The sequence below is a fragment of the Thamnophis sirtalis genome, unplaced genomic scaffold (assembly GCF_051295495.1).
Source record: "Thamnophis sirtalis isolate CommonGarterSnake01/CBP01778 unplaced genomic scaffold, rThaSir2_p1.2 scaffold_5, whole genome shotgun sequence".
Lineage (NCBI taxonomy): Eukaryota > Metazoa > Chordata > Lepidosauria > Squamata > Natricidae > Thamnophis > Thamnophis sirtalis.
In genome coordinates this window covers 21,401,589-21,428,374 of record NW_028261385.1, presented here as the reverse complement: position 1 = coordinate 21,428,374, position 26,786 = coordinate 21,401,589, and the positions used below count along the sequence as shown (strand labels likewise).

Here is a 26,786-nt window from a genome sequence, read left to right as displayed (position 1 = left end):
AAGTTAATGATCAAATTATTTGAATAAGATTGTATGTGGTTCATCTACTTTGAGCAAGCAATTGGAACTATGATTTTAAACTGGAATTTTTTTCTTCACTTATACAATAATCCCCACTTCTAATATTGTTGTAGTATTCAACTACGTAAAGAACCAAAAATAGCCCACAAAGTAGCCTTTCAGAACCTCAATGTAAAATGAATGATTGGAATTACAAAACAATGGAAATAGTATATTTTGCTAGTTTGTTCAAAATTATAAATATATTCAAATTTGAAATGGCACTGCAATTAAGAGTATGAAATTTTACTTTCTCTTATAGACAAAAGGGAATTTGCACCTTTATTTTCAAATATTTTAGTTTTAAAAATTCCCATTTTTCAAAATCAATACTGAATTTAAATATTTGTAATAATTTTACATTTCAGAAGATCAATTCTTCTTAAATAACCAGATATTTATCTCTGTCAAGGATCGCTTATGGATCCAAATCCAAAAGGTGATGCCGACACTTAATTCTTAAGGAGATAAAAAGTGAATAGTGGTTAATTTCACTGCCATTTGACAATATCATATTTTGTTTTCTTTTGTATTGGCCCATCTAATATTTTTGTCATAGTCTTATCATGAGGGAGGGGCAATACCCTGCCCAAACAAGACTGCACATTCCTGAAAATATCAAGTATCTTCTTTATATGAATTTTTAGAAGAGTAAAACTAGAAGAATACAAAACTATAAAAGTACCTTTCGGAGTTCCATCACTTCCAGCAGGAGAACATACTGACTGTGGTGATCTCAAGGAAAATGATGTAGTGTTCCTTATTGAAGAATCACCATCCTATGATAATTAGAAATGAACAACTTTTAAAATTATTATTTAAACAATCATTTATAATATTTGTAAATATCTCAGCCGTACTTTATTTCAACTGTTGCTACTAAAATTAAGACTTTTCTAGGCAGCCATGAAACCTTCTGATAGATCTTTCTTGGCAGGGGATGGGAATGCTATTAAGGAGCTGTCCTTAATTCTTAGTAGATGATTCACAAGGCTGAAAACCATGTGAAGATCAGACAAATTGCTCTGTGGAGAGGTTTTTGGCAAAGCTAGCAATTTTAATCTAATGTAGACCTAGGAATACATATACATAAAAGAAAGGTTTTAAACAGCCAACTCATCTACCACTTGAGATACTTCAGTGAAAACAGAAAATATTAGCCCATATTATTTATATACACAGTTTACAGAATTTTGTGCATTTTTTCCTGCATTCCCTTTTGTATCATCCAAAGATTGAAACAGTTATTTGTGATAACTTAGGACTTTAGTAAGAAAAGTACCATGGAAAGATTTAAACGAAACTTTTTCATAGGACATTTGATGAGGCTTAACAAAATCAATTATAAGTTGCCTCACAATGAAAATAAAAGTGTGCATAAACATTCTGAACATGCACAGAGAAATTAGAATTCAGGTTATCATACAGTGGAATGTTTATGATTAAATAATATAGGAACACAGAAACATCAGACAAAGATTGATTATTTTGTTGGAATATAATGCTTAATGACAAATAGCAGCAGTGACATCACTTTTAGTCAACTAATTTATAAAATGGGACACAGAGCAAAAGCATAAAGATAAAACTGAGCTTAAATTAATAATACAAGTACTAAAACAAAGACATAATTAATTCTGAAAATAATTCTTTCTTGTTTATAACACTTACCTAATGATTAACCTTATTAAGAGATAGAAAAACTAAAGGCTAACATAAATATCTCTTACTTCGCTGCTTATTCTGTGCACCATGTGTAGGTAGTCTTCACTAGAGCCATGCCTGGTGTTATCAGGATGGTGATTGGTTGAACTGCCCAACTGACTTGTAATCTTATTTTCGTGTATATTCCTCATCCCACCTGAAACAATAGGGCTGGATACTGAAGCTGAAAGTAAGATTATACAAACACATATATAAGCATTTTCTAACAGCTCTGCAAGCACATTACATATCTTGCATTAGACCTCACTGTTTTTTTACCTTACAGGCCTGTCTGATTTCCATTCTGAACAATTCAACTCTTTACATGACAATTCAACTCCTTATATGAAAGCCAGGTGAGATTTAACAACTGGTTCGCTTCACGCACGCAGTTTTCTAATGCTCGCTGCGCATGTGCAGTTTTGAGAATTGAGGGAGGGAAGGAGGAAGAGCAATACTTATGAAATTTGGGTAAATTACCCAAAAGTGGATAAAACTTGGGGACTCCCAGTGTCTTGCCCAGTGCCTTGGCAAATTACATCACTGCTTCCCAAATTTTCTCCTTCATCACCCAAAAATGCTTATCAGAAAGTCTTATCCCTTCAAGGACAGGCTCATAACTTTGCACTTTCTTTCAGCACTTTCATAGCTTTGAATAGTCACTGAATGAATAATTGTAACTCAAGGATTATCTGTATTATAAAAACAGTTTCATTGATCTTTATGTCATTTCAAGAAATCATCATTGGTAATTTCCTTGATTTTTATCTTAGAGTTTTTCAGATATATTTTAAAACTGCAAACTTTAAGTCAGCTTAAACGTCTGTGTTGTGATGGGTAATGGTTTTGTGTATTGTTATCCAAAGTAAAACCACTTCTACCTTAAGCACAAGGTCAGCTTCAGCTAGTCACTCTCTCAGACCTAGCAAGACAACAGCAGGCCATTCCAAAAAGCAATCATCATGATCATCATCCAGTCTAAATTTCTAGCTGACAGTGCGACCAACTATGATATAATTAAAACCTGAAACAGCTTACATTCTGCAATTATTTTAACACCATCAAATAACATGTTTATCCTTGGGAAAAATTGATAGGTGGATAAAAATGCCAAATCTAGTCTAAACTTCTGGCTGACTGTGCGACCAACAATAATGTCTGCCATAATCTGAACATATCCTTTCCAACCCTGTAATAGAAATAGTACACTACATTGAAAGGAAACATCTGGGAAGGAAGAAATGGAAACAACTATCAGGTTAGACATCTTCATTGCCTAAGATGGAACAGTGAAAATTGTATTATTTTTGAGTCAGGATTCCCATTTTAATAATCTGCCATAGACTGCATGACAGCACTGAATAAGGTAGGTGCTAAAGTGAGCATAGCACATAATCTGTTACTTCTCTCACACAAACTCCAATTCTTTAACAATTGGCACTATTAAAAACTATTAACTTAATCAAGGAATTATTCCTTTAACCAAGTGCATATGGAACAATTTAGCATGTTCTGAAAAGAGGAAAAATACCTTGTTGCATCTGTGGGTGAGGCGTGTAACTTGGAGGATGTGAATATGGCAAATATCCTGCAGGGCTCTGAGGAGCATATGGACTAGGCACTGGACTGTTTTGTGGTGCCATGAATCTATTACCAGAACTTGACTGTGGTGGCACAAATCGACTGCAAATAAAATCCAAAGAAATACTGTAAGAGCACCAATATAAACATAATGTCTCCCTAATTATTTAATTACTGTATTACTTTTTTTATTTATTACATTTCCACACTGGCCAACTCACCTAAGTGACTCTGGGCAGTTTATAACAAAATAATATAAGCAGATGAATAAAAATTAGATTAAAGACAGTGTTAAGAACAAAATTAAAACTTATAAGATAAAAGTGGAATTTAAAACTTCAAAAAGGTAAAAAGTTGATAAGGCAGATGGAGTACCCACAAGTCACCAAGCATTTCCTGAGTTACATCATACTTAGACCTCCTTGTTGATGGGAAGAGTCATGTCTTTACACTCTTCCAGAAAACCTGAAGAGTAAATGCTGGCCTCATCTCTGAGAATAAAATATTTCAGAGCAAGGGCAATAGCAGAGAAGGTCCTTCTTCTAGATCCTGCCAGTTGAAATACTTCAATGAAATACAGAGCACGCTTTTCCTGCTTGACCCGGTGGCATAGGTCAACGTAACTGGGAGTATTAATTTGAATTTGGAATAGCAAAAAGCTTTTCCAGATCATAGAATACTGATCAGCAAAAGCAGACAAAAAGTGTATTCTATTAAAATATCAAGTACTGAATTCATTATTTAGGATTAATTTTGTTGTCTCCAAACAAGGGGATACCAATTCAGAGATTTTATTATATGAAAATCCTTTTTCAAGAACATATAGTACTTAACCTTAAATTTTATGACATCTTCTATCTTTAAACATCATATTTCAATTGTACTGTTATAATTTAACAACATACATAAAACAGTATCATAAAGAGTCATTGTCTTGTAGCTCTGTAACTCTTCTTGATTCTTTGAATCTAAAGAATTGTGCTTGGTTCCTTGGGTCCAAGCCACCATTTATCAATATTCTCATCCTTGGTAAATCAGTCAAATGATATGAACAGAGAACTAAACAACAAAGCAATTTAGTGATAGATATATGTAGCATTGTAGTTTGTCAGTTTATAAGATCACACTGTTGCACCATAATAATCAGCACACTTCAGAACAGAATGTAAAATAGGGAATCTAGTGTCTATATGAATCCAAATTTACTTACTTAAAAAGTATTCACTAATATTTATTATGAACACTTCTGGAGTGTAGAAAAAACAGGAATAGCTACATTTTTAAGGCAGAAACTTTCTGTCTAGAAAACTACATTTATGCATGATCATAAACTGCATTAACGAATCCTTTTTCTAAAACTTTCAACCCTACTCTGGTTTCTCTTCAAATTGCATAAATCTTTTGCCTTTTACTAGCAAATGCATTTATATAACTATAACAACATGTTACAAATATTTGTCATTGATAAATCAATCTGACATGCAAATTTTACAGACTGAATGGAGTAAGTAATAAGACCCCAATGTCTGAATATTGGGGCACTATCTTAATGTGAGTCTATAAATTTAAGTAACTAACAGAGTCTTCTTTATTTTTTTAAAAGATCAGCCTTAGGATCTTATTGAAATTTGTAAAGGAAAAAAAGTATATAAATCACTTTGTTCTTGGTGATCCAATGAAGGCATACTTCAAAAACATATTTTTTTGAAATATCCTATAGTTATTATATTCTGAGAAGAATCATGTTAATCATTTAACATTCATGCTAATAATTTTGGACATTCATTTTTAATTGCATGTGTATCACAGAGAAACTAACAGCTGAACAACAGAAAAAGATTCTCTATGCCATCATTATTACTAAGAGATTAGTCTTTCAACATTTAAAAGATAAAATGTATGGTTCCAATTATTCAGGGGTTTGAAGACCTGATATCACATATGTTTTATTAACAGTTTGCTTATATAGATTATGTATGAACAATCACAAAGAAACCTGATAATCCTTTATTGATATTATTGTATAATTTTATATTTATATTGTATATATTGTACAAATCCTCATATGCATATTTGCGTGTTTGTGTGTATAAGAAGGTTTCTATCTCTAAACAATTATGATTTAATTATATTGCATTGCTAAAAGTATTAAAGGTCCATCCCAATTATTGTATCATGGTTTCAGTGAAGTATTAAATCAACTCAAAACAAAACAAAACAAAACAAATATTTTTGTTACAGACTGAAAAAATCACACTACAAAATCAGAAAAGATTATATATACCTTGAAGGACTATGAGAGATAGTGGTTTGCTGATAATTGGAAGATGCAGGACTACCATGCATGGAATTCTGAGAAAGTTTGTACTGTGGCATCATCATTCCTATAAAAAAAAGAAGGTTGTTCTGAATTATCTCCCTATCTGTTAGCTTTATAACATAATTTAAAAACAATAATTATGCAAAAAGGTATGGGCAGCACTGCTATTGCTGCTATTACATACAACCAATGTAGAGCAAATTCTTATGAATACAAAGGTTCATACACATAATTCTAGCATGACTCATTTTCAATAATATATATCTCTCCTCTAGGATATTCATAGTATATTAGCAGAATTTTGGAAGACACTTCTTAAAATCGTTTAATGCAAATAGGAGAGACTTATATAGAGACACCAGTAGATTAATTGTGATTAGTTGTCCATTTAAGTTTATATAGCAATATATAGCAGTAGACTTATATACCGCTTCATAGGCCTTTCAGGCCTCTCTAAGCGGTTTACAGAGAGTCAGCATATTGCCCCCAACAATCTGGGTCCTCATTTTACCCACCTTGGAAGGATGGAAGGCTGAGTCAACCCTGAGCCAGTGAGATTTGAACCGCTGACCTGCTGATCTAGCAGTAGCCTGCAGTGCTGCATTTTAACCACTATATACACACACTATATACACATACACACACACACATACATATGTATGTATGTGTGTGTGTGTATGTGTATGTGTGTATATATATGTGTGTGTGTGTGTGTGTGTGTGTGTTTTTATTTGTGCTGATAATATAACACAAATATAACAAAGGCAACAGTATGTGTGTGTGTGTGTGTGTGTGTGTGTATATATATATATATATATAAAAAATCTAATATATATATATATATATATATATATATATATATATATATATATATATATATATATATATATATATATATATATAATTGTGTGTGTTTTTGTACATACCCATGGACAGTCAAGTTAAAGAAAGAAAATAAAAACTAATAGAAATTAAAATCGGGTGAAAAAAAGAAAAAGAAAACAAAGAATTAAAAGAAAAAGAAAAGGCTACATAGCCTTTGATTTTTTTTAAAGCAGTTATAAGAACAATTATAAATTTATGTATTGGTTTTTATATAATCTATTCGGTCTAATCATCAAAACCATAACTCATAAGCTCATGTTTCTCTGTTTCTTGGGGGGGGGGTCTATAAGAGAATTCTAGTAATATGTATAGATATTGTATTTTCCATTTCTCATTGCGAGTAGTACTCAATCTTTCCATCTCTGTGCTTTCCATTTAGTTTTCACAATCAATCATAGTCAAATACGCTCTGCCGGCAGCTGGCCCACAACCATAGAGCATATGCCCAGAGTGGCCACTGCCGGAAGACTCGGTTTGGAAGCCGCCGAAAAAGCCATGCAGCGGCAGTGGAGATGCCTTGGCTCTGCAGAGAGAGCTGGGCCAGGGCATCGTGAGGCTGGGAGGCGCGCAAGTGGGAGCAGAACAGCTGATCGCGCAACCCCCCTCTCCAGCCGTGCAGAGCGCCTTTCACTGGCATTTCGAAGGTGCCAAGCCGCAGGAGCCGGGCGGCGGCGAACAGGTGCTCACGCGGCTTGGCGATACCTCTAGGTCAGTGAACGGCGCTGTGCCCAGCTGGAAAGGGGGTTTGCTGGGTGGCTGCTTGTGAGCGTGTTGTGACAGCGCAACACAGCCATTCGCCCATGAGTCTGTGCCCAGGTCTTTGGGAGCTTGCTCGCAAGAGAGCAGCCGCCCAGCAACCCCCCTCTTCAGCTGGCGCAGCGCTGCTCACCAACCTAGTGGTATCCCGAAAGCGCCAAGCAATGTGATCACCTTTGCCTCCCCCCTCCCCGCGGTTCCTGCAGCTTGGCACCTTCAGAATACTGCTAGGTTGGTGAGCGGTGCTCTGCCTGGCCGGAGGTGGGTTTTTTTTTCCAGGGGCTTATGGGGGGGGGGGGTCTTATATTTTTGCCCACCAGAAAAATGTGGCATGGCCTTATTATCAGGACATATAGTATTTTCGGGGAAACACAGTAAGACCATGTCAAAGCAACTTTTTCTAGGAGTACTGCACTTGCTTGAAAGGGATTATTATTCTGTTATTCGTGTGAATAAGGTTTTTTCCAAAATCCTAGGCTTAAATGGCTAGAATACACATCTCATGTATTGAAAACAAAATAAACCAACACATTTGAAATTACACCTAAAATCCATTTGTGCTGTCAAACTAGAAAGTTTCTAATTTTCTTTAGAAAATATAGTGAAATGAATAAAAACTCTCACCACTTTGTACCCCGTATCTGTTCTGCATGCTTTTTTCCCTGAAAACATTAGGATTCCTTGCCAGGACAGCCTGCAGCAAGACTGGTATATCTCCCTCTGGATCATCACTGCCAAGGTTATCTTTCAATTCTCTGATGTAAGATACAAAAAACAAAAGTTACAGTAATCCATGAGTATATTGTCCAGCATGCAAGCTATTAATTAGGACACCCATAAAAATTTTCTGAGATGGAAATGGTTTCTTCTTCTTCATGGTCTGTAGCATGAAATAAATATACAGGAGCCTGGAAATTTGGTCACAAATTGTTGCAGTCATAAATTGGGGCATTATGAAACCAGACTTGGTTTGATGGCCATTTTTACCACAGTGGTAAAATAAATCCACAGAGTCATTAAGCAAACTGGGTGGTAATTAAGCAAATCCATTCTCCCACATTAGTAATTTTTGCTGGAAACTAACAAAAAAAAGAAGCAAATTTTGAACATGTGACCACAAAACACTGCAACTGTCATAAATGCGAGCTGATGACCTAGCAACAAAATAAGTTATAACTTTGAGGACAAATCATAAGTAATTTATTTTAAGTCGTACAGTAACTTTGAATGATCATAAACTGAGAACTGTCTATATTTAAATTCTCTGCAATACAGCACAATTGTTTTCATCTTAATACAAAAGGCTCTCAAACTTGAAGCAACAGTCTCACCATTATTAACTCTCCTGTTAATTAAAACACTTGATCAAGACATTGCTCCTCTTAATTTTACATTGTTCTAAAAATGTGTTTAAAATAGTATGTAATAACACACAACTTCTATAAGATAAACATTGACTAATTCGTTTAACAATTTAATTTCACAATTTTTAAAAGAGCAATGAACTTTCAGTGACATTTAAGATTCTACTTATAATTTTTTTCAACTAAATAACAATATTTACAAAGATTGTAATTTTTTTTAAACTAAAAGGAAGATTGACTGTCAATATTTCGGTAGTTTTTAATACACTGATTGTATTATCTTTCTGCATCAGCCTTAACCAATGGGAATTTATGTATTAAATTATTATGCTTTGAATAGTACTTACATAGGCCATGTTTAGGGGGAAAACACCTCTGGCTATTGACAATTAAGCAGTGAGGTTCTACAGCAGCAATGGTTAACCTTTTTTGGCTCGCGTGCCATAAGGGGGGGAGCGCAGGGGGGTTGTGCGTGGGTGTGCCGCACCCATAATGCAATGTGCGACAACCCCCAGCGCGCATGAGGCACTCCCCTCAATTTTTCCATGCTTTTTTCGCCCTCCACAGGCTCCAGAGGCTTTATAGAAGCCTGGGGAGGGCAAAAACAGCCCCCCTCCCTCTGGAGGCCCTCCGGAGGCTTCCGTGACCTTCAGGATGCCTCCCTGAAGCCTCCGAAGGGCAAAAAATGACGCTACGAGCAAACCGGAAATGACTTTCGACTAGCTCATAGGATCCTTTTCAGTCCTCCGCAAGCTTCAGGGAAGGTCCCTGAAGCCTCCGGAGGGCTTAAACCCACTCTCCGAGCAAACCGGAAGTGACTTCCGGTTTTTTCGAAGGGTCATTTTTAGTCCTCCAGAGGCTTCAGGAAAGCCTCCTGAAGGTCCTTGAAGCCTCCAGAGGGCTTAAACCGACCCTACGAGCAAACCGGAAGTCCATTCCCGAACTTCTGGTTTGCCCATAGGGCCAGTTTTTTGTGCTCCGGAGGAAAGCTCCTGAAGCCTCTGGGTGAAGCGAGGGAAGCTCTTTCCACCCTCCCCAGGCTCCTATAAAGCCTCTGGAGCCTGGGGAGGGTGAAAAATGTCTTTAAAAAAGGCTGAACTCAGCTGCTGACAGGGCAATGCCCTGACAAATGGTTCCACGTGCCACCTGTGGCACGCATGCCATAGGTTCGCCATCCTGGTTCTACAGGATTCCATTCTTTTTCATTACTGTTTAATATCTATATAAAGCTCTTGGGGGAGTAATAAGGTGCTGGAATTAAGGTATGATAATAATTGATGCTACTCATCTCTATACATTAACATCATCTGAATCAGAGCCCTTTGACAGGTGTCTGAATGCTATAGTGGCCTGGATGAGGCTCCAAAAACCATAAGGTAGGACTGCAGAGAGACATGCAGAGAATGACCATTGGCTTAGCTGAAGGGTCCTTTTCTGTGCACCGCGGGAGAGTCCAAGCGACGGGTTAAATCAGTCTGGTTGCCCTGGAACTGAGGAATCTTTTTCCTTGGCCATGCCTGCATGTGGGCAGATAACTCAGGTACCTGAGCTATGGCAGAGTCCGAACCAAGGGGTCCCTGGCAGGAGGAGGAACATGCTGGGCAAGGATGGGATCAGCGAGCCCTCCAGGGTTAGGGTCCTCAGGGGCGGGCCCTGACTCAGAAACACACGAAAAAGCAGGAGAGCCCGGTTCAGCCAGAGACCTCTCCGGGGAGAGGTCCTGGGAGTCCACTTCCTCACCAATTACGGACAGACGATTCCCCCCTTGGAAGTGGTGGAATGACTGTCCCAACAGGAGGGGTAGGCTGAGAGCACTCCCTCACAGCCTGGCGTTGAGCCTTCTCGAATTGTTTGTCGAGAGCCTGCTGCCGCCTCTCTGCATCCCTAGTCGCCGCCGTGGAAGGTGCCTTATAAGGATGGCTATCCTGACTGGCCACCCTGCCCTTCCTTACCCCCTTGCCCCTGCCTGCAAGGTGGCGCAGTGGTTAAATGCAGCACTGCAGGCTACTGCTAGATCAGCAGGTCAGCGGTTCAAATCTCACCAGCTCAGGGTTGACTCAGCCTTCCATCCTTCCGAGGTGGGTAAAATGAGGACCCAGATTGTTGGGGGCAATATGCTGACTCTCTGTAAACCACTTAGAGAGGCCTGAAAGGCCTATGAAGCGGTATATAAGTCTACTGCTATTGCTATTGCTATTGCTGCAGAAGTTCCCTTGCTAGGGGCTTGAGAGGGACCTGGTCTACCATCAGGGGAGTCAGATGGGCCAGGATGCTCCATGGCCTGATGGCACAGACTTCAGACAATAGGCCAATACAGGTGGAGGTCAGGAGATGAAGGAGACTCTGGTGGCTGGTGCTGGATCAGAAGACACGCAGATTTGTGGAAGCAGGAACAGTTTGTGGGGAAAAATCCAGAGGAGTAAAACTGAGGCTCTGCAATGAGTCCAATGAATCCAGCCACTCGACGGGAGGTGAGAAGGTGGAAAAGCAGCCGAGGCTGCAAGACCAGGCAGATAGATCAGGGAGAATCAGTGGATAAAAATAAAAAAAAATTACATAAAAACCCTCCCTGTGCTGGTGTATGACCATCAGGTGGCCAAGACGCCAGTGCCGCTTGGGGAAATGCTGTGGGTGGAAGTGACCCAGCCGGAGACCCGATCAAGGCCAGCTAACCACCCTGCGGCTATCTGCAGAAGCGTGGATGAGCGGGAACACTAATGGGAAAAAAGGTGCGAATTCCAGCTCTCCCAATTGGCCGCCACTCCGGTGCGAGGGAGAAGAAGGAGGTGAAGATGGTGGACGCGCTATTTAAAGTGGCCGCGCACCCCTCTGCGGCAGACTTCACCCTCAGAAGGGCAAGAAAATCGAAAAAAAATATCAATTTCAACTAAAAAAGGGAAACACCGGCAGCCGCTGGAAGCCTCGCCGCTCCTGCCGTGCTTTAAAACAAAAGTGGCAGCTCTCTGCTGCCGTCCAAAGGCAGCGCAGCAAGCGGAGCACCCCCCACCACCACGGCTACCTCCGAGTCTCTAAGAGAAATCAAATGATATGAAGCAAAAAGTGGAGACAAATGAACTGATAATTATAGGGGGGAAAATCAAAGAAAAAGAAAAGGAAATACTAGAAGGAGAGTCCAAGCCTAGATAAATTACGCTGGACCTCACAAATATAAGTCCTGAACGGGCAGACTGAGGAAAAATTCTGGCGCCAAGTAACACCAGGAGGCGTGGCCAAGGAAAAAGATTCCTCAGTCCCAGGGCAACCAGACTGATTTAACCCATCGCTTGGACTCTCTAAGAGGTGCACAGGAAAAGATTTTATCCAGTTATTTATGAATACTGTTTTGTCTGGACAAGCTTTATTCTTCCTCCAAAGGATAGTTGTTCAATCTGTATTGATCCCAAATCAGGGATGGCAATATTTTTGGCTTAGGGGACAGACAAAAGTTTGGTGTGGGTTGTTTTTTTTTGGGGGGGGGGGGGTTACATTCAGATTCTGAAGTCTCCAAAAGATGTAGCTGAGATACAGTTGTTGCCTAGAAACTCAGGAAGCCCATGCTTAGCATGCAGCTGATAAGAACTTGACCTTTGAATTTTAGTGTTTTTTTAAAGGGCCCTGAGCAAGTTATTGGAAATAATTTGGTTAATTTTGCATTTATTCTCTTGCTGGAGTGGAATAAAGTGACAGTAAACAGTATCACCAGAAAGTTACTATTTTGTCACCAAATTTCAACATACAATCTCAGGACAATATAAAAAAGACTAGGAGCTACATCAGTCTATCTATCATCTATCTATCTATCTATCTATCTATCTATCTATCTATCTATCTATCTATCTATCTATCTATCTTTAACCTCCTAAAGCTATTGTTATCAATACACATAATTACAAGGTAAAGGTAAAGGTTCTTCTCGCACATACGTGTTAGTCATTCCTGACTCTAGGGGGCGGTGCTCATCTCCGTTTCAAAGATGAAGAGCCAGCGTTGCCCAAAGACGTCTCCATGGTCATGTGGCCGGCATGACTAAATGCCGAAGGCGCACAGAACTCTGTTACCTTCCCACCAAAGGTAGTTCCTATTTTTCTACTTGCATTTTTACATGTTTTTGAACTGCTAGGTTGACAGAAGCTGGCATAAGTAACAGGAGCTCACTCCGTTACGCAGCACTAGGGATTCGAACCACCGAACTGCCAACCTTTCTGATTGACAAGCTTACTGTCTTAGCCACTGAGCCACCGCATCCCTTAACCCTTACAAAGGATATGGTAATTCCTGAATATAAGGATTGGTTAACTTCAGATTTTGATTACTGTAATATTCTTTTATAATAGTTCTGTCTTTGAAACTGGTCCAAAAGCTAACTCTGGTGCAAAATCCCCCATCTAACTTACTGAGGGAAGCAACTCACCAGGAACATACTACAACTTTTCTTAAGGAATTCAAGATCTAACAATTGTTACTAAGGCAAATTTAAGATACTTCTGTTGTATAAAAGGTATCATATTTTAGGAACTGGTTAACTAGTAACTCTGTACTTTGTGCATTTGTCTGGGTTTCAAGAACAGCACTAGTGTCTCCTTAGTGGTACTACATTTGCCGGGGATTTTTCTCTGAAGAAACCCATAATTGACAAGTCACAACTGCAGAATGAAACCTGTGTATTTACCCAGCTGTTAACCGAATCTGAGTTGCAATCTATTCTGTTATTGCTGTCTGGAATAATTTCGGACTAGTGATTCTAGCAATCTAGAGAGCCAGTTTGGTCTAATGGTTAAGGCACCAGGCTAGAAAGCAGGAGATTACAAGATCAAGTTCCACCATAGCTATGAAAGCCTGTTGAGTTACTTTGGACCAGTCATTCTCTCTCAGCCCAACCCATTTCACAGGATTGTTATTGTGAGGAAAATAAAAAGATGATGTGTTGGATATGTTTGCTTCCTTGAGTTATTTGTAAAAATAATAAAGAAGGAATATAAATAATTTTATGTCTCTAATATGATTTTGAACTCTTTTGAAAACATATATTTCTTATTTATAAATTAACACCTTAATGTGTAGTCCATTTTAGAGCTCTAAAAACTACACATTTAACAATTTTCTGAAATCCAATGCTTCAGTATTTTTAAGCCATTATTCATAAACCAAAAGCAGAACAAAAAGATGCTGAAAATCATGAAGTAATCATACCATTACAACATTGGTGTTGCAATCTATTACTTTACTTTCCTCAATTTGTTAAGTGTTTTTTACTCACTTTTCACTAAATCACTAAGGTATAGCTTTTCATCAGGACTTCAAGGCACCACATGTTAAGTGCTCCCTTCACCTACACTGCTCTACAAGAACACTATTAACTACATTGAGCAAAGAAAATATCTTACTAGCCCAACATGAAAATAAGATTTTTTGTGAGAGTGGATTAGAACTGTATGTTTGTACAACCTAGTGGTATCAATAAAGTGTCTTTAATAATTTTACACATACAATAGTCAATTTTAAAATGCTTTGCTTTAAATACATACATGTGATCTGTTGACACCTGGTTGAGGCTGTGTACAAGTTGTGAAACCAGATTTTCATCCCTACAAGCCAAAAGACAGTTCACCTCCTCTGCAATTCGTCCATTAAAGAGCAGGCTTTTTGTAGTTGTGGCGGGCAAAGGTGATGGAAGAGGCAGCTGATTCAAAACTGTTTAAAAAGGTTTAAAATAAAACATTATTCTATTTTTAAAAATCAGCATTTCAGAAAACTAATTTTTTCTCCCATATATCATTCCTACAATATTAAATACTGTGATTCAGACCACTTCTGGTAATGATGCCTGTGACACTAGTAACTACATGTAGTGCTCAACTTACAACAGTTCATTTAGTGACTGTCCAGTTATAACCACACTGTAAGTTTTTTGAACTCACAACCATTGCAGCATTCCCAGTCACATGAGCAAAGGTCAGATGATTGACGATTGACTCATTTATGATTGCTGTAGTGTGCAAGAATCATATGATCTCCTTTTGCGAACTTCTAACAAACAAAGTCAATGGGGAAGGCAGATTCACTTAACAACCGTGTGACTAACTTAACACCTGCAGTGATTCACTTAACAAATGTGGCAAAATTCACTTTTTTTCACTCAGCAACATAAATTTTGGGCTCAAATGTGGTTGTAAGTCAAGGATTACCTGTATTGATACTTCTGATACTCCACCTTTTCCAAATTGATATTCCTGCTAGGAATTCCAGAAGTTGTAATTCCAATGTCCCTACAGAGCATCAACTTAAGGAAGCCTGTTCTACTTCCATATTACACATTACTATTCTCTTCTTTTGCTTATTTGTGTATAAAAATCAAGTGCCAGAAAATTATCTATTATGCATCAAGAATTGGCCAGCTATCTGTTATGCTTGAATCGGTGCCCTCTTGATCAGGGTTTTAAAAATACTAGGCTGAGACTTCGTTACCATCCAGTTCACAATTTCCACTGAATAATTTCTAAGGTTTTTATTGGATAGGAGGTCAACTTAATTGTATTTTATAACTGAAAAATTAAATAATTTCAAATTATAGTACTTCTCTGCCAAGATGGATCTGGGGATAAGAATATTGTGTTGTAACACAGTTGCATATTTTGCTCTGTTGCCAAATTGAGATTTTAAAATTTAAAATTATTCATCCCTCCATCCAAGAAAAATAAGGTACAGATCTTTTTTTGGGGGGGGGGGGGTGTTTGCACACACACACACAAAAACTTATTATTTCATATACACATACACATTTCTTTAGATAATCATGTTCCAAAGATATTTTGATATAAATAACTTAAGATAACTATATTAAGTATAATTTATATTAAGTTTTAATTTAAAAAACTTAGAAAGATACTTACGATCAGTAAGACTAGCGATCCCTGCAAGAGTAGTGATGGGAACATGAGGCATATCCCCATTCATCCTGAAGTGCTTGGGATGGTGGTGCTTACACACAGATTTTAGTTCGGGTGCCAGCTAACATTACTTCCCATCTCCCACACACTGGAATGAGAAAGAAAGATTCTATTTGCAAAGCAAAACAAAATTTAAAGTCTAAAAAAATGTAATAGCATAGAGTTTTATTTAATATTTACTATAAACAAGACTAAAAAAAGTAAAGTTTGCATAAAGTGAGTAGTCTATATGATCAATATAAGAAAAATAATTGGGGCAATATGTAGATGTTTATAAGATGTTACTAACCCTTCTGGATACAGCAGTAAGAGAAAGTTCAATAAAAATCTGGTGCAGTACGTTATTTTAGGCGTTTGTATAACCAGAATCCTGTTATCTATTAGAATGATAGCAGATAACTAACTAGCAGATAATTAGAATCATGGTGGGCCCAGTACTGCAGAAATAGATTTTGTATTATTCAAATCATTGCAGCTAAAATTTATTACATTTTTTATTTTATTTGAACTCATTGGTCTTGTATTTCAAGGATCTCTGAATTGAATTATTCAATAGTAAAAGCAATTATTCTTCAAAATAAATTTCTATAACAAGGAACATACAAAATACGGTAATACTTTTAGATGATCATAAAACAGATGTGTGCACTTCTTCATCAACATGTTTTGCAGTTACATTAGATTGTATGGGTTATGTATTCATCATGGTCCCTATATTGACTTCCTGATGGATATAGACTTGGTCTCGCGGCATGCGTGAAGCAAGGCAAAATCATTGAAAACAATGACAGAAGCACTCCAGAAATATGGTTGGACTTGATGTCAAATAATTTGTGGATTAGATATTCTAGTTATTAAAACACTGATCAAATGCTACTGAATGCATGCACAGGAACCCTTTGATAGAATTAGGATCATGCTGATGAACCTTGTTGAATTCTTTCAAAGAACTGAGGATACTATGCAAAGTTTCTTCTATCTATTTTTTCATAATTAGTCTGAGTTACTCTATGTTGAAATATGATAACCATTTGAATATTCAAGATGACAGTCTAAATTATATTGATCCAAGAAGAATGTGTCTGAACTTCAGGGACTACTTATGTAGCTCCCATTTCTACTCTTAATTCTGCTAGAGAGTTTATCCAGATGAGGATGAACTTCCTATCAGACTGGCCTGTTAGACAACAATAACAATCCAAGAAATTATCTGGGGAGCTGTGATTCATGAGAGCAGAAGCAGACTATCTACACTATGGGAACAGATGCAATATCTGGGTAAGTTACTTACATAAACTGGCTTGTTAATATACAGTCCTGTGTTACATCCATTCATTCAGTGACTATTCAAAGTTACAATGGTGTGCTGAAAAAACGGGCTAACAATCGATCCTCGCACATACAACGTAGCTTCCCCACAATCAAAAGATCAAACTTTGGGTACTTGGCAACCAGCTTGCATTTATGAACATGGCAGCATCCTGTGGTCATTTTCTAGTGCTCTGTGCAAACTGTCTCTACTTCAACTCCTTCCATTTGCCTATATCCCCCCCCCCAAATCTCTGCCCTCTTTTGGTTTCCTGCACAGCATAACTTGAGATGAAGAAGCTGGTGTATTCTGTCATTACCCACTACTATTGCCTCCCCCCACTATCACCCCAGCTATTCTTCACTGTCTTCTTTGCCTTGCCTCTCCTCTGCTGGGCATACTGACATTGGCCAGCCTCAAAGTCTACAACATGGGAATTCTGTTGACCATGCTAAGTAGGGTGCCTTGCCCCATCACTGAAATCTCCCTACCATGGAAAGTCTCCACTTTGCTGCCTGGTGATGGATGAGGTAGTGGCCAAGGCAAACTCACTGCTGACAGAGCATCCATGCTGTGAAATCTGAGGGCTATATTAAATGCAATTAACAAGAGCTACTTCCTATTAAGGAAAAAAAATCTTCTAATTGAGCCTAAGAAGTCTAGGAAATGTTTGATTATTATAGAATCACCAAATATATTCACTTAAAAACAGTTTTTACACTTTAGCGTTCATTTACTGAACTCTAAATAAACTCTATAGATTTGGGATCAATTCTAGCTTGGGAAAATATAATCACTTTCATTTTGGCCATTTCACCTTAGAAGTCTAAGAATCACTTTTGTATGACATAATTACAGCTTGTTGAATGATTCTAGTGATGCTTTTGAAACATAACCATTGGCCATTCTAGATACAAGAAAAAGCAAACCTAAGATTGATAATACATTGTTTAACTTCTAAATCATATGCTTGTTATTAGTCTATTTTAAGGCTGAATTTTAAAAAGGAACAAAACAATTTTAATTCAAAAGTACAAGTCGTCCTTGCTTAACTAGTGCCCTAGCAAACTTTCAGCACTGTTACAGCACTGCTGAAAATATAACTTTCTGACCAGTCCTCACACTTACAATCATTGCAACATCTTTGTGGTCATGTGATCAAAATTTGGGTGCTTTGTAACTGGCAGGCATTTACAAGCATCATATCTCGCAGTCACATGATTGCTGTTTGCTGCATCACAACTGGCTACCAACAAGCGAAGTCAATGGAGACAGCAGTAAAATAACAAGTTGCTTTAACAGCCATGAGTGGATTGGTTAATGACAGCAATGGAACTGAGGCACTATATCTGTCACAATCATATGATAGCTCACTTAAAAACTATATCACTTAGCGATGTTGCTGTGGTAGTTAAGTGGGGACTACGTCAGGGGTGGGTTTCTCGCCCCGTTCCAACCGGTTCGGTTGGAACGAGGCCGGCGGCGTCCTCGCGCACGCACGCGGTGTCCTCGCGCACGCACGCGGCGTGCGCGTGCGTACTAGCATCTGCGCGATGCTCCAGCTGCTACTGGAGGATCGCGCAGGCGCTGTATGCGTTCTGCGCATGCGTAGAAGCGCAGAATTCGTAAAAACCGGGTAAGGAGCGGGCGCGGGTGTGCGGGCGCGCGCGGGCGCGGGGGGGGGGCTTCGCCGTTCCCGGAAGTTACTTACTTCCGGGTTCAGCGACCAACCGGATCGCAGGGACCGGTGCGAACCGGTCGAAACCCACCCCTGGACTACGTGTATACCAGTAATATTGTAACCTATATTAAAATATGTTACATATATCAAAACATATATTAAATATTAGAATATGATATGATAAAAGGTTTGTGGGTACTTTTACTTTGTTCTTGATAAATCTTCCAGATAGGAAGCTATTATTACATTGGTATCATGCTTTCTTTGGGGAACAAAAAGTGTCATATGCCATAGTGTCTTCCCATTTTATCCCCCTATCAACATTCTTCCGTTGATGAACAATGCTAGACTGAATGATCATCAATGATGAAATATTTCAATATTTCAATTATGAAAAAAAATAACTAGAATAATAATTAAGAATTTTTAAAAGGTGAAAATATATGTGTGAAATCTGATTGTTTTCTTTGTCAGTGGAAAAGTCAGGAATAAGTTCTTGTGGATTAGTGAAATATCGGCTTAAATGTGCTTAAACATCTTTCACTATATATTGTAGAACAAGAAAGAAACAAGTAGTATATATATATATATTTTAAAAGGATAAAGATCCAAGAAACTTGCTTAAGAGTAGCAATATTAAAAATACTCATGAAACTTAATTTGTAGTAAGTTAGTGGCTAATTACTAATTTCCCATCCCATTATACAACGTAACTATACACATTCATAAGATAAAATTTGTCTATGTGTATATTTGTCCACAAGAGGGCGCAGAACATACTTTCAGATAATATTTGTTGTATTATATTCAGAATTCAACAGGTGAAATATAGAAAATACATCATACATTTGATCAAACTTAATGAAAGTCAGCATTAAATCAGTTTTGTAAAAAAATAGTAAACAGCAGCTTAATACAAAAGCTCAGAGTGCATATATAAAAAAATCTAAATTCTGTGGTTGAGTTTATACAATAAATAAAATCACATATACAAACACACGAAATATAACATGACACAATGCAATAAAACACATACACGGTCAAATTAAGTGCTAGTGAACATTCTGATACTAACCCATTAGTTTTCGCATTTCAACTATTTTTAATGAAGAGCAAAAATGTAGTTAATTGTTTCTTACCTACATTTGTTTATAATGCAAATTCTGTTGTTTGAATACAAAATGTTCAGAACTTTATAATGAAAATTTCAATAAATATAGGAAATAACAGTATTTTTAAAGAAAATTAATTAATAAGAATTTCTGCTGCCTTTGATTTGGCACAACTTCAGCAACACATATATACATTATTACCTGTTGGACAAGTAAGATTTTCCTTTCTATCATAAATATTAATTACGATATTATTTTCTGCCAGTTATATTGGAACACCAGGTCCACCAAGTCTTGTCTTTTCATCCCTTTGCCTTTTCTATGTCTTAGAATTGTAATCTTGCTAAAACTCCTTCCTAATTAGCTGTATGTTGTTGTTTGCTTTTGGCTGAGATGCAAGACAGAATTTTGAGAAAAATAAAATAAATAAATACAAAACATGAGAAATAGCTCAAAAAATTATCTCAGGTACAGGCAGTTTGCGAATAATCTGCTATGCCCAACTACTGCTGTGCATAAAATAATTTATTTATATTTCACATTTCTTAATATTTCATCTCCCTCATATTATATTGGACTACATAAAAGTAAGCTACACTGAACTGAGCAAATCATTCCTAAGTAAACAAGCAGAGGATATTGTAAAATGACAAGAGATGAGATGAGAAAATCTATGTGGAATAAACAACTATATTAACTGTCTGCCTTTAGATGCAAAGCTGTGCAACTTCATTAAAATCACACGCACTAAAAGGTATGCTACCAATACTATAACCATGGTTAACAGTAAGACATTAAAACTGGATAGAGGAAGCAGAATCCTGGAAGACAGAAGACTGTATATATGCAGGAGGCCTGCCTTATTTGCATTAATTGTCCTGCTCTCTATGTGTACAGTGGGGGATGCTAAATTGGGATATATTTAATTCAAGAAAGAAAAAAGAACACATATATCTGCCGTATTTTTCAAAGTATAAGACGCACCTTTCGCCCCCTAAAAGTGGGTGAAAATTTAGGTGTGTCTCATGGACCAAATATGGGTATTTGTGGCCTCCCAAACCATCTGTGTGTCGCGTTTTCACCCTCCCTGGACCCCAGAAACACTCTGTAGTGTTCCACATGTCCCATTTGCCAAAAACATGCCCATTTTTGACAAAAATGAGCCCATTTGTGGGCTTCCAAGCCCTCTGTACATCACATTTTTGCCCTCCCCTGCCCCCAGAAGCACTCTGCAGTGCTCTGCATGGCCCGTTTTCACCAGAAATGTTTTTGCCAAAAATGGGCTATGCGGAGTACTGCAGAGTGCTTCTAGGGGCCTGGGAGGGTGAAAATGTGATGCATGGAGAGCTTGTGAGCCCCAAAACTGCCCATTTTTGGCCATGCAAAGCACTGCAGAGTCCTTCTGGTGGCTGGGGAGGCTGAAAACGTGACATGCAGAGGCCAAAAACTATTTTTTTCTTGTTTTCCTCCTGTAAATTTAGTGCATCTTATAGTCCGAAAAATACAGTAAATATTTTGTAATATGTGACTGAAAAGTAATAATCTGCTTTGCAATCCTGTTACAAAGGAATAATACTCTTGTTGTTTGGTCCACTCTCATAATGACTACTGACATCATTCATCACAGAGCTTCACAAATTAATATTACCCATGGTAAATTCTTAAATTTTCATCTTTAAATGTATTGGAAATCCTCTGAATAACTATAAACCTAACTATAAACAAAGTATTTTTTGCATACAGATAGCTACTGGCTCTGGTCTTTGACTGTAATAAACTTGATTTGATTTGATTTGACTTTTGACAACAATTAAAACCAGAATTTCTATTCCTAAGCAAAACAATTGTTAAGTGAGTTGTGCCTAATTTTATGACCAGAGTTGTTAAACTGCAGTTATTCGGTGAATCACGTGGTTGTTAAGTGAATCCAGATTGCCCCATTGACTTTGCTGCCAAAAGCCACTGGGAAAGTTGCAAATGGCAATCATGTGACCCCAGGACTCTGAAACCATCATAAATACATGGCAGTTGCCAACAGCCCAAATTCTGATTTTGTGACTATGGAAAGGCTGCAGCAGTTGTAGGTTCAAGGACCAGTTGTAAGTCACCTCAGATCATCCGAATCAACCTGGCAATCAATAAGGTCGCATCCAGTATATGAGAAACAACTACAGCACTATAGAAATGCAAAAAAAAAAAAACCAAGGATGAAAACTTTATTGAATGTATTTGGATTAATATAAAAAGAAAAGGGAATGGCATTGCCATGATTGTATACTGTTGATCACCCAACCAAACTGAGAATATACAATAGATGAACTTTTTGCTAATCAGTTAGCTTAGGTGTGCAAGCACAATGCTACAATAGTAATTGGTGATTTTAATTATGCTCAATTGGAAAAGAAGCTCTGCACCAATGGGAGATAAGACAGATTATTCAGAAATATAGAAGACAACTTTGTCACCCAAAAGATAGAGAGAACTAAAGGGTCAGCTATACCAAACTTAATCCTTACTAACAGAGATGAAGTGGTATAAGGGGTTGAAGTTGCAGGCACTTTGGGGACCATATCATAAGGGACTTCAACATAATACAAGCATGTCAAACCAGTGTTTTAGATCTTAAGATAGCTGATTCCAACAAATTTATAAGGAGCTTTGGAAGGATTCCATAGATGAAATATTAAGGAGGAAAACAATTCAAGAAGTTTGAAAAACTCTTGAAAAATCAGATTATAAAAACCCAGGTTGCATATTACACTGAGAAAGAAAAATAAGAGCTCCCATATGAAACCAGCATGGTTGCATAAAGGACTGTCTGATAAACTGAAAGACAATAAGGACAACAAAAAAGAAAGAAAGAGGGACACATAACTAAAGCAGAATGCCAGTAAATAGACCAAAACTTCAAAACTGAAGTCAGGAAAGTGAAGATCTCTAAAGAACTAAGACTTGCTACAAATGTAAAAAAAAAAAATTCTTTAAGTTTTCTTTCAACATGTAAAAAACAAGAAAAAAGTCAAGGAAACAATTGATCCAATTGGGAGAAGATGGCAAGGAGGTAAATGGTAATAAAAAGTGGAACTGCTTAATTAATTCTTTGCATCTGTCACAAAGGAAAAAACGTAACAAAAAACAGTACCATAAAAGACAGATTGGGAATACAAATCAAAATAGGGAAGAAAATGATAAGAAAACAACTATCCACTCTAGATTATTTCAAATCACCAGGACTAGATGGTTTGTATCCCAGGGTTCTGAAGGAGCTGGCAGATGACCCCAGAACCATATCTTTCAAAAATCCTAGAGCACTGAAGAACTATCAAAGGATTGGGAGAATTGATGTGGTTCCAATCTTCAAAAAAAGAGGGGAAATGGATCCAGGTAACTTATAGCTCAATCAGCCTGATATTAATACCTAGGAAGATCCTGGAAAAGATAACCAAGCAATGGATCTTCAAATACTTAGAAAGAAGCAAGGCTATTACTAGAAGCCAACATGTGTTACTCAAAGACAGATCATGGCATAAACGTTATTGCATTCTTTGCCAAAGTGACTGAATTATTGGACCAGCAAAATACTGTGGACATAGTATACTTGGATTTCAGTAAGGCATTTGACAAAGTAGACCACAACAACCTATTTCTTGGTAAGAAATTTGGGATAGACAGAACCACCACCAGGTGAACTTTCTACTGCCTAATCAACAGCACTCAGCATATGGTTCTCAATGAAACTACATCTAATGGAGCGAAGCATGCAGTGGAATATTTCAAGGTTTGGTCTTGGGCACAGAAGGGAACTCATCAGAAAACACCAACCCTAACCCTAACTGTAACTAATCACAAGTATGATGACTAGAATAAGCTAGCTTTTCCAACACCATTGTAATTAAACTATCTTTACATAAATGGTTATAAATCACGGACTACCTGTAGTAGTCCCTGAAGAGCCCAAGCATGAATAACATTGATACTATTTTAATAAAAACAAATACGCAATTAATGTGTATTTTCCACATTTTTCACATTATGCTATGATTTTTAATGTAGTGTCTGCTTAACGCAATACTTAGACAATTAAGCAGGAAACGTTATCCAGTAAAATAGTTATAGATATGTTCACTTTAACTTTCTGAACACAAAGGAAAAGGTGATTATTTACAAAAATGACAAAAAGAAATGAAAAGCCTTATGCTGCAATTATCAGTTTAGACATCAATAAACATACCAATAAAACTTAATATTTAAAATTGTCATTAACCAATGGAAAAATTGAGACCTGATTCAGACATATAGCCAAGTTATAGGGATGGCTGATGGAAATACATCAAGTTAATAAAACTGTGCATTGAAAGCCTTGGGGAACAGTAAAATTTAGAATTATTTCCAAATATATAGAATGATTACTAAGTAAAGCTATTTTTGACATAACTAAAAATATGGTATAGTTTATTTGGATGCATCGTAATCTATTTCGAAGATGCTGCATTTGATGTTACACATGTTAGAAATGTTTTGCAAAGACTGAGAGACAATAAGCTTTTTCCAAGTTGAAAAAGTGAGCATTTGATTTGCAAAAGTTAGATTATCTGGCATAAAGGAGCTACAGTAGCTAAACTATATAACAGAGGTATAAAACTCAAGGCCTGGGGGGCGGGATTTGGCCAGCAGGGTGCTTAAATCTGGCCCGCGGGCCTACCCTGGAAATAGTGAAGGATTGGCCTGTGGTGCCTCTGCCAGTGAAAGGAGCTCGGGGAGACCGTGCACGGCCCTCCTGAGCTCCCTTTTCGCTGGCAGAGGGCTGCAGGAGGCTATCGCAGCTGAAAACAGAGCTTGGACGGGCTGTGTGCAGCCTCCCCAAGTTCCATTTTTGCTGACAGAGGGCTGTAGAACATCATCGCGGCTGAAAATGGAGTCCAGAAGGGTTGTCGTGGGCTAAAATAGAACCCAGGATGGTCAATGGAGCCAAAAATGAGCCTCAATGAGTGACATCGAGCTGGCCACTCTCACCCTGGCCATGTTGCTGCCCCCACGCCTTTGGCCCCCCTGTGGTCAAACACAACCCTGATGCAGCCCTCAATGAAATCAAGTTTGACACCCCTATATAATTAAAGCACAATACTGCATCCTCCTCATACTGTGAAAGATATACAGCACAACTTGGGCCTTGCCAACTTTTACAAAAAAATCATTCAATTTGCTAACATATTTAAGCCGCTCTTCACAACTTTTAAAGAAGGGAAGGAAGTTTGATTGGACAACACATGACATCAGCATTCCAAGAGTTAAAACAACTTTTTCTTTCAAACCCTCCCTCCCCCCAACTCTGACAACTCCCAGCAGTTTATGGCCAGACCAATACTGCTGTTGGAGAAGTACTACTCCAGGCTATAAAAGAAAGAGGGGGAACATATTACTGTATGCTTTTTTCTCTTGCATTGTCATCCATAGAAAGAAACTAAAACACATTTAACAAGGAGTTCCTAGCAATCAAGACAGACTTTCAGGAATGGAAGCAATGACTAGGAAAAGGAAATTTCCTGGATTGGTTTGCACAGATAAGAACTTGGAATTGATGCAAAACATAGTCTCTTACCCGTCAAATCATACGAAGCCAATTTTTCTCCCATGTTAACTTTTACATAACATATGTACCTGGTTCCTGAGATCGGCCAGCAGATGCGCTCTCAGGTAAACTATAAAATGCATCATGCTCTAGACAAGTAATGGTGAACATTTTTCTTACGGCATGACAAAAGTGCCTGCACGTGCACTATTGCGCATCCACTCAATTTTCCACCCCCCTGCACATGTGCGCACGACACCACCATCCCGCGCAGGCGACCTCTCCTCAGGCTCCGGAGGCTTTCCTGAAGCCTGGACAGAGCGAAAAGGACCTTCCCCAGAAGCTCTCTGGAACCCGGAAACGGGTTCCCCTCCCCAGGCTTCAGAAAAACTTCCGGTTGGGCCATTGGGGCCGTTTTTTACCCTCCCCAGCCTTCGGAGACTTTCCTGAAGTCTGGGGAGGGTGAAAAACCAGCTGGCCAGCACACACATGTGCGCCAGAGCTGACAGCTGGCATGTCACAAAATATGGCTCCAAGTGCCACCTGTGGCACGCGTGCCATAGGTTCGCCATCATTGCTCTAGACTGAATGCATTAAAGAACTCAAGATTTTGCCTAAATAATGTGAGGCTGTTTAAATGAACTTCCAAAAAATGCAGTTTTAGATTATGGCTTAATCAATGAAGATGGTATATTGAAAATATTGGACCAAATTGCATGTTGGTAGAGATATGAAAATAATGCTTCATTCAAATATGTTTCAGTTATTATATTGTGAGAAGGCATTAAATTGTGTTTGGTGCAAGACTTAATATTTTTGAATATCCATATTCTTTTCAACTACTTTGCATTGAAATTAACAAATGGACAACAGAAATGGATTCTCTATGCTGTCTGGATTCCTGGCCCCAATTATATACCAAATTGATGGCTTTATATTACTTGCAGTCTATGAACAATTTGCAGTCAGACAGATTATGTATAAATGTAATGAGGTCATCCTTTATTGAAATTGTTTAGAATCTGATATGCATACATCAAAAGTTCTTATTTTGTTATTGTTTTTTTTTATTTTCTTATTGCTGCTTCTTCCATTTAATTAAAAGCATTATATCCTGTGCTACTTTCAAAAGAAGCATGATAGCATGCTATTGCTAATATTACTTTCACAAATTAATCTGATACAAATTTCCAAAGTAAACATAGTAAACATTTTGGTTTCATATTGCAATCTAAAATATCAAAAGGGATTGCTTCCAAGTTCTTCAGATGAGGAGAGGTAGATAATGATCTACCAGTAGGTCTCAAGATGATTTTCGGCATACCAGCAAATATGCTTGTGACTTTTTAACAGTAGCAATCATGCATTGTTATATATATTTACTTATGAGTACCACTTTCCTTAATGACTTATTGTCAATCAAGTCAGTATATTATGTTAATTAGTTGTTAAAACTGAAATATTTGAAAGAAAATCAGGACAGATTTTCAAGAGGCTG

The 26,786-nt window shown here is 37.7% G+C and overlaps 1 protein-coding gene across 3 annotated transcripts in view; it reads right to left on the bottom strand.

Annotated features, from left to right (window-relative positions):
* NIPBL (NIPBL cohesin loading factor) overlaps positions 1 to 26,786 on the bottom strand; it is a 155,736-nt gene that overhangs the window by 79,949 nt on the left and 49,001 nt on the right. For all 3 annotated transcript variants that reach the window (XM_087715423.1, XM_087715425.1, XM_087715424.1), the window contains exons 2-8: positions 15,561 to 15,705; positions 14,196 to 14,361; positions 7,931 to 8,061; positions 5,630 to 5,729; positions 3,296 to 3,447; positions 1,791 to 1,948; positions 746 to 839 (exon numbers count right to left, since the gene is read on the bottom strand). In XM_087715423.1, the coding sequence (XP_087571549.1) occupies positions 746 to 839; positions 1,791 to 1,948; positions 3,296 to 3,447; positions 5,630 to 5,729; positions 7,931 to 8,061; positions 14,196 to 14,361; positions 15,561 to 15,624 (865 nt within the window). In that variant the 5' untranslated portion in view covers positions 15,625 to 15,705. The remainder of the gene's footprint in view (positions 1 to 745; positions 840 to 1,790; positions 1,949 to 3,295; positions 3,448 to 5,629; positions 5,730 to 7,930; positions 8,062 to 14,195; positions 14,362 to 15,560; positions 15,706 to 26,786) is intronic.